General features: G+C 45.4%; 1 protein-coding gene across 1 annotated transcript; it reads left to right on the top strand.

The window, feature by feature from the left end:
• Nucleotides 1-438: 438 nt before the first annotated feature.
• LOC309816115 (protein FAM170A-like) lies at nt 439-8,864 on the top strand (the record flags this gene model as incomplete). Its single annotated transcript, XM_082646784.1, has 2 exons — nt 439-468; nt 8,277-8,864. Coding segments are annotated over 2 exons (618 nt in total), but the record flags the coding sequence as incomplete, so codon positions are not given.
• Nucleotides 8,865-9,097: the final 233 nt, after the last annotated feature.

Below are 9,097 nucleotides of genomic sequence, written 5' to 3'. Positions count from 1 at the left end.
CTAAATAAAAATACAGGATACCCAGTTAAACTTGAACTTCACATGAATAGTAAGTCATCACTTTTAGTATAAGTAGATCCTATGTAGTATTTGGGGCATACTTATCTTAAAAATGTACTCGTTGTTTTTCTGACATTCATATTTAACTGAACAGCTTATATTTTACCTGTCAACCCTACTCATCAGAAATGATGGAGGCTTATAGAGATCCAAGAGATGCCTCAGAGCATCCTCAGCTTTTATTTCTATGTCCTGGACAGTGAGGACGAGCTTCCCACTCCCATTAATTGCCTGTAATGGCATATATTCTCCATTTTAGAGTCTTTTCTACTTGTCATTGTAATTATCTTCCTTATTTTAAAGAGATGTATGTTTTTTTCCAAACTTAATAGCTCATCCAAAAGTATTTGGAAGTTCATTCGACAAGGGAAAAACAACATGATTCTGACAAGCGAAGGAAGCCGCCTGGTGCTTAATAAAGAAGTATTAGGGAGATTGAAAAAGCCAAACTTAATAAGCAAATCTCTCCAAGGGTATTTTCAGAGCTTGATACCCTCCCACACCCTGAAAATATTATTACATCAAGAATGTAGAACCTGCTAACCAAATGTAAGGCTCCCATATGATTCTATCAAACTGAGGATGCTTCTTTACTAAGCAGTGAGCACACGTGCTGCCCCAGGTACCTTGGCAGTTGCAACACAGAGCTCTTCCCTTTGGGATGGAAACAGCAAGTTTTCCTGTGGTCTTCACACTGGCCCCAAAAATACTACACTCCCAATTCTTGTCAACTTTAAGTATTTTTCTGCATATCTTCATTTTTCTGTTACTATTTGGACTACATCCTAGACTTGACATTACATACATTGCATTCAAGAAGCTATTTTTAAAAGTTGGTAGGAAATCTTAAATCTATGGCTTGCAGTCCCTGGCTTACTTTCATCCAGGTGCATAAGGGTTTTCAAAAGTACTCAGGTTAGTTACCCCGTATCACAGTCCCACGCTTGTGTCACAGATATGAAAATGGAACATGATATTTAAGGTTTTAGTTGCCAAATCATCAAGCTTCCCAGACAGAGGCAATAGAGCAAAATGAGTACAGAGGCATGGATTTTGATTTGCTCCAGTGTATTGGGAAAGTCACTTGGCCTCTGTATTTATTTGTACTTATCTGCACTTATCTGTCACTTAGGGGTTATCATTGTACCTAGTCCATTGGTATGTTGTACAAATTAACTGTAACGTAGTTAGAAGAAACCGACACAGAGTAAGCACTCCACAGACATTGGCTATTAGCTATTGGAAATATTTCTCCATGAAACAGATGACTTTATCAGTGGATGACCCGGTGGGAGACAGTGAATCACAGAATCACAGCATGTTGAAGGTGACCTAGTTCACACTCTTATGTGAAAAAAAGAAAAGTGTGCATGGGTAGAAAATGTCTGAAACTTTACATAACAAATAGTACATCATGTTAACTTTGAGGATTAGAATAAATGAGGAAAGGAGGAAAGCAAAACTTGAGTGTAATTCAATTTCTACATCATTTGTGTTTCTACACAGAGACTCTGAATACACTGGAAGTGCAATTTTTTTTAATGTGGCGGGATAAAGGTTTTCAAGTTTTCCTGATCCATCCGTATTATTATTTCAGAATTGCTGGCATTTCTTGCCATTTTCAGATCTACACCCATTTGAGTCAGTGGGCCCTTCTGGATGGAGGAGATAATAGAGCAGAAGTGAAGTGAGAGAAAAGGACAGACAAGGTTTTCTCTTTTCTCTTCAAAGAGGAAAGGTCTTTGGAATGGGAACAACTCACAACCAAACTTTGGGGAAAGGATGTGATGGAAAATGAGACAAACATCCTACCCCTGTGATGAGAAGGATTCCCTGGGCTGGATGGAGGGAGGTCACAGGTGGATGGACAAGGAAACCAACTAGGGAGAAACACACACAAGTGCAGAGCAAACACCCCGAGGCCACTCAGCCTGACTCCATACAAACATGTGTCCAGCAGACAGCCCTTCACCTGTGGCTCCCCAGCAAGACAGGTACCTCGGGGGTGCCAACTCATTCTGAGTCCATTATGCCTGGCCATTCATAAACCGCTGTCTAACGTGTGAGGAATAAATTCTAAATGTTTATGAGGAAGTTGGGGAAGGAGATTGAAAGGTTACTTAAACGAAAAAAAAGAAGTTCAGGAAGGCAGGATGGTAGAGAGACAAGAAAAAGACCTTAAAAGATAGAAAGGATTTGCCAAAGAAGAGAAAGCAAAAGAAATGATTCCGAATGGGTTAACCTGCAGCTAGGAAGTTAAGGAAGATTATTGATGGGTGAAGACTATGGAATAAAGTGAATAAAATTTCTCAGAAGTTTCTGAGACTATGGTAAGACGCATGATTATCAAATTATGAATTGTCTGCAGTAGCATTCTAGGGGGACACTAGGAAGGGGAAGCAAATGTTCATGAGATGACAGTGGCAGGTGGAAAGTTGTTTCAGGGGAAGATCAGACGTGCAGAGTGTGTATCAGAGGAGGGCAAGTGTGAGCAAGCAAGGAAATACTAAGTGTATACGAATCCTTCACTGAGTGCACCCAGCCCCGTGGTCAGCCTTGAGAACAAGCAGGACTTCAGGTACTGGAGCTACATTTCAGTCATCAAGACTTGAGAAGACACCCTTAACTCAGGTCTTCTCTTCAAACTCCATCTTTCCTTCTTGACCTTCAATTGGCCTCTTCCCTTACCCTCAAGCTGTGTACTGAGGCCACAGAGCAAGATGGGTCACTAGTGTCCTCCATCCCCTGGTGACTGTGCTTCACATCAGTGGAGTACCAAAGGCAATAACCACGTAACAGACACAAGAGTGTATGAAGAAGAAGAGATTCTGATAAGGCTTTCTGTGACAGTGTGGGCCGAGTTGGCTGTATATGCCTGCTATCACCTGAATGATGAGCAACCTTAGGGGAGAAGTGCTCAGAAGGCAGAGCCTGGCTCTCGAGAGGCTCTGCGTCCTCACAGCCCACTCCAAGACCTCAGTTGCAGCTTCGGACCCCAATCTCTCTCCTTCTGCCTACTCACAGTTTTTGAAGTCTTCTTTCCTCCACTTTTCTCTTGAGAGGTGGAGGAGGAAGATGAGCTTCAGGCCAGCTCAGACTCCCCTGGGATCCCAGCAGGATGCCTATCATTAACCTCCCACATTCTAGGAAGCTCCTAAGGTCTCCACACTTGGGGGAGTTTTCATTTCATCAGTGCTTCAAATTGCTGGCTGGAGATGGCCTGTTGAAAGGTGGCCAAAAGCAAGTAGGAACCTTTGGGCAGCCTGGCCCTTCTCGACTGTCAGACATCTTCAGGGATATTCTGGGAAACATTGCTTGTTTTAGAGAAGGGAGGGAAACAATCCAATTGTCCAATAATGCTTGAATGGAAAATAAATGATGCTATACGAATGTGACGAAATAATACCAAACAGTCAAAAATCAAAGACCTAGATCTATATGGACGGATGTCACTAAATCTTGAAAACATAATATTGTTTGAAAGAAAATAAGATAAAGAATCTTAGATTATGATAACAGGTATGTAAGTATTTAAATATTTAAATCAATTCAACATGTTGCTTCTATATATATAGATGCAAGAAAATAAATTTTATCCAATGAACACATTATTTACATTTAATATGTTCATTTATCTAGGAAACTCAAAATAACCCACAGATAAACTAGCAGGAACTAATAAGACGGTTCAACAAAGCACACACATACAAGATCAATAAATTTTAAAAGTCACTCACGCTCCTCTATACTGGTGATAGCAAATTAGAAACTGTAAAAGAAAATAAGAAAAAAAGAAGATCTAAAAATTGTCACAAGAGCCATATAAATTACTTAGAACTAAGCATACATAAAAGTAAATAAAACTGACAAACTGAGTACGACCACTTAAACTGCGCCCAACCCAAGGATTAGAAAACGACTGTTCTTACTTTATGAGAACACGCCCTCTTCCTAAGTAGCAGATCAGTACGTGAGAGTGAATCAAAGAAACACAGCATTTGAAAAGTCAACTAGGCCAAGCCTCTCGATCGCACAGACAGAAGCTGAAGCCCAGACAGGTTGAGTTACTTGGTAAAGGGCCCAATGTCCTGACTCAAGGACTCGCATTTTTCACTCATTTGTAAGACACAATCAAATTCAGTACCTTGGAAAGAGATGGGAAAAAAATGAAGAAATCAATTATATAGTTACTCATCTTTAAGTACAGAAATAGCCGTGACAAAATTACACGTATTGAGGGAAAATTGAAGTGCAGAGATTAAAATGTCAATAATCCACAGGGAAACTGGAGACCATTTAAAATATTCATATTAAATCTCTCTAGAAAAGGCATTAAAAGATCTCCAATCAAAAGGTTCATTTTATAATAGATATGGTATCATACAACTTATAATAGATATGGTATGAACCTTTCCCTTTCACGGGAAAGCTTCGGCTGGGAAACAGGAATTGTTCTTGAAAATGGGGCCTGTGCTATTGCAGACACTGTGCTGAACTTAGGTCCACAGAATGCTCCGATGTCATCATTGAGGTCACAGAATCCTGCTGTGCGCCTGGCAACCTTGTAAACTTAACAGCCCTGGTGAGCACTAGGCAGTACTGCTGGTTCACTAAGTGGTACAAGTTTTTCAGCCATTTAGGAGACTTGACTATTTTTGTTTGTATTGAATCATTTGAACAGATTGCCCAAGAGGCAACAAGGGCCAACCTGTAGGGAAGAGGAGGAGTTGGACATCTCTTGAGGCATCTTCTAAGGGAGACTTCTAGTAGGTACCATGAAACGGCGACAAAAGAGGAAACATCTGGAAAATGAAGAGTCCCAGGAAACTGCCGAGAATGGAGGAGGTATGTCGGGGGCAACTTGCTGGGGCACATGGGTTTCTGCCAAACTAAACCTTCTCTAGGATGTGGGGGACTGAGAACGTGTCACCTGTGAAGCAGGGAGCGAGAGACCTCGTCTCACTGATGCTGCCGTATCCATCCGGAGGGTCCCTGTGGTGTGAGATGGCACAGAACGGCCAGATGCCCCCTGGGAGATGGGAGGTCAGCTCCGCTGGTCTGGGGACTCTCTCCTGGGGCTGCCGGGCCTGGAGCTTTGTCGGACTCACAGCAGGCTGCATCCTGCTTGCACAGACCTAGAGGTGCAGCTTTTCTCAGTCCCCGATTTCTCTCTTATGCTCTTGGATCTTTCCCTGGGGTCATGAGGTGGGGGATGTGAAGGATGCAAGGATGCTGAGAGAGACCCATGAGTTGCTTGGCCTCTTTTACCAAAGTGGAAAGAGAAGCCCCATGAGTTGAAGGCCCTGTTGAAAAGTATCTTGACAAGTGGAATGCATTTCGAAAGAAGATTGTTTGTCTAGGGATGGTGTCATATTGAAAGCAAGGAGGTTTTATTCCTTCAACAGGATGAATTGCCCAAAGGAGATCAAGGGAAGGGAAGGGTTTTCCAGAGACTGAGACCACGTGGGCGGGGGTGAGAAATGTCCTCAGGGTCCTGCAGGGAGCTCTGAGAGCCACGGGCCACGGGGTGCCTGCGTGCATTAAATGTAGGCGAGTAGCTTGCCCTGGGCGGGGGTGGACACACCAGAGTTCCACCTAGACGTCTCTGCCCCAGATTAGAGCCCAGTAGCTCCTACCAGGCCCAGGACACTGGAGACTGTAGGGTGGGCCCTGGCAATGGAGGTCTAGACAGCAGGTAAATTTTCAGGCAGTGGCTGGGACAGGCTGGGGAAGGCAATGACTGCCCCTGACCATTCAGAATATTTTTCTCTATGTTCCTGTGTGTGTGTGTGTGTGACTGTGTCTGTGTGTGTGTGTGTGTTGTAGTGCAGAGATGAGCAGGATGAATGGGGATAGAGTGCTTATCAGATATAAAGTCTGCGTGGTAAAGTTCCTGTCACCCTGCCTGGACCTGGCTGACACTCGCTGTATGTAAGAGTGTATACAGAACTCTTGTTAGGGGTGTTTTATGAGACAGTAACTCATACACCCATGTGCACTCTGATACAGCAAAAATATCACACACCCCACATATAACTTCCTTAGTAAACCACACACAGCACATGGAGGTATATACACGCATCCCTCCTGTACTACGTTATCATACAACCCATCTGTACCACAATCCTGTCCTCCAACACCAAACGCTGGAGATGAATATGTATATAGACACACACACTATATATATAGGACACACACACACACACACTATATATATATGTATCTGATCAACTCTCGCACAAACACAGCTAACTTCAGCCATCGCTAAATACCTCTATAAGAACCAGTCACGTGTCATACACACAACACTTATAACACATTCTTGAGTAATGCCAGACCCGCTTTGTACAAACCAGAGTAAGCCACAGTCTCAGTAACCCATGTCAGGGTTGCCAGAGAAAATATGGGCTATCCAGTTCATTTTGAATTCCAGATTAGCAACAAGTAATTTTTCAGTATCCGTATGTCCCACATATTGTATGGGCCATACTTACACTAAAAGTAAGTAAGACCAAATACTGCATGGGAATACTTACACTAAAAAATTATTCTGGCTTTATCTGAAACTGAAATTTAACTGGGTGCCCTGTATTTTTCTTCGCTTAGTCTGGAAACCCTTATATACTTACCACCAGCTCAGGTATTATATATTTATTGTAGTTTTGTTTAGTCTGTGTCTTCCACTACTAGAATGTGCAGCATTACCAGAGACTACAACAATGCAAGAGTGCCAGATACACAGGAGTAGCTGCTTACTGAATCTTGGTGAATGAATGAATGAACAAACACCATAAATACAAGCCACACCATGTAATGAGGAAAAGTTACATGTCCCAGAATTCCTGACTTGTGAACAGAAACCATGCACACAAAGGCAAAAGACACAGATAAGACACAGCTGCACCGTGCTCCCCATGCTAACCCCACACTTACCACAGACTTAACAGATACACATCACTCACTCTTCCCACATACTCACAGTCACCACCGAGGCCTACATTACCAACAAAACAGTGACAGAGTAAGTACTGATTGGAATTAAATCCTGGAGTATACACTGGGAATCACACTCTCAACTGTGTGTATTCACTGCACCTGACACGTGTCACACACTCAGTAAATATTTGTGGACAGAGAACTGATGAACCCACCCTGAGCCTTTCATTCCTCCCTCAGGAATCTCGAAGTCACAAGAGGATCCCCCTCGGCTTGGATCCACTGTGGTGGCCCAAGGCTGCAGCCCAGGGGCAGTGGAGGTCTCCTCTGCCCCTAAGTACTTCTTCTGTACTTCTACTCCACGCAAGCTCAGCTACGCTGGTAAGGGCGCGGGGCTCCTCAGGTGAGGGGGTGCTTGGCTGTGAGGCAGGAGGCACACAGATCCCAGGGAGGCTGAGAGGAAATCCAGGGTCATCAGAGGTGATGAGGGCTCTGTGGAGGAGCCTGGGCAGGATGGCTGAGCTGTTCCGAGGGCGTGGATGCCAGCTGAGTCTGGGGGGGCGGTGTGAATACTGCTACTACCATGGTGGGGAAGTCAAGGTGCAGGGTCCGGAAATGTCTGGGCTTGAGGTGGAGGGAAGAGGGACCAGATTAAGCATCTTCAGAGGAAAATGTAGGCTTTGTCTTTGCCTTTGCTTCCAGAGAAGGACAGAGTTCTGCATCATACACCTCCAGACTGAGAGCAGGACCATCCAGCTCAGGTCCACACAGCTCACACATACATCTGCCCTCCAGGCACAGCCCTTCTCAGAGCACACATAAACCCCAAGCACCACAGCCCCATTCCACATGTAATGCACCACCGATATTACCAAAATCACACTCCTTGTCATACACGCATCCAGCCGCATCCCTCACATACCACAGCCCTCACCACCATACTCCACACCCCTGTATACAGACACCGCTCCAGTATCCCCCCCACACACATGAAAAGCCCACAGATGACACCAGATACACCGCTCCATCCTACGGCCAACAGACACCAAGCTCACGACATAGCTACGTCATGCAAATGTCCCTCTCTCGTCTACCACACCTGCTCCCTCAGCTTCCGGCACGGCCCATGCATGTTATTATGGTTTTAATTTCCTTTTTCAGCAATGCGGAGATTTCGAGACACTGCCTGGCCTACAGCACCCCTAGCCCAGGTTCAGGAAGAAGGGGAGACCGCTCCCCCATCACACTGTGTCTCCTCCTCACTCTCTTCACCCTGTAAGGACTATCTGCACCCAGACAAAGAGGAAAGGGGCATGAAAATATACTACATGCAGGTACAAGTGAACAAGGGTGTCGCTGTCTCCTGGAAGACAAAGAAACCCTTGGAGTTGCCTGAAAAGCAGCTGACGATAGAAGAAGTGACCCTTCCTGAGGATGTGTGCACAGTAGCCACGGACACTTCTTCTGATGTGTCCACCGAAAGCCTCCTGTCTGACAGTGAGCCCACTGGGGAGGAGAAAGAGTATGAGGAAAGGGCAGAGCCAGGCAGCCCTTCAGGGTCACCTGCCGTCGAGGAGAGACCCAGGGCCAAGACACCGGACTGGATGGTGACCATGGAGACCGGCTTCAGGTGCATGGCCTGCTGCCGGGTCTTCCCCACCTTGGAGATCCTCCAGCAGCACGTGAAGGGCGGCATCCTGCAGGGCTTCAGCTGCCGTGTCTTTCATCTCAACATGGCCCAGTGGATGGGCAATGTGGAATCCGAGAGCACACCTGAGGAAGAGGACGAGGAGGAGGAGGAGGAGGAGGAAGAGAAGCAAGAAGAAAAGGAGAATGAGGGAGAGCAGCCCACGGGGGAAGGCCCCAGCCCAAAGAGACCCCGCAGGCAGGGTCTTTTCTCTCCTTTGAGTTCCAAACAGCAACTGAGATTCATGGGACAGAAGATCCTGGAAGACGGTGTGGCCGTCCCTTGGAAGAGGTAAGGCTTGAGGCTGGCAGTCTTCTGAGCCTATGTCACGAGGGCCCAGAGGAGTCTAAGGGAAGGGGCCGCACACATGTGCTGGTTGACCTAATGGCTCTGCAGTTGCATCAAATGGGACAC

The sequence above is a fragment of the Mesoplodon mirus genome, assembly GCF_964341445.2.
Source record: "Mesoplodon mirus genome assembly, contig: SUPER_14_unloc_1, whole genome shotgun sequence".
Taxonomy (NCBI): Eukaryota; Metazoa; Chordata; class Mammalia; order Artiodactyla; family Ziphiidae; genus Mesoplodon; species Mesoplodon mirus.
This window is presented reverse-complemented; position numbering and strand designations above follow the sequence as displayed.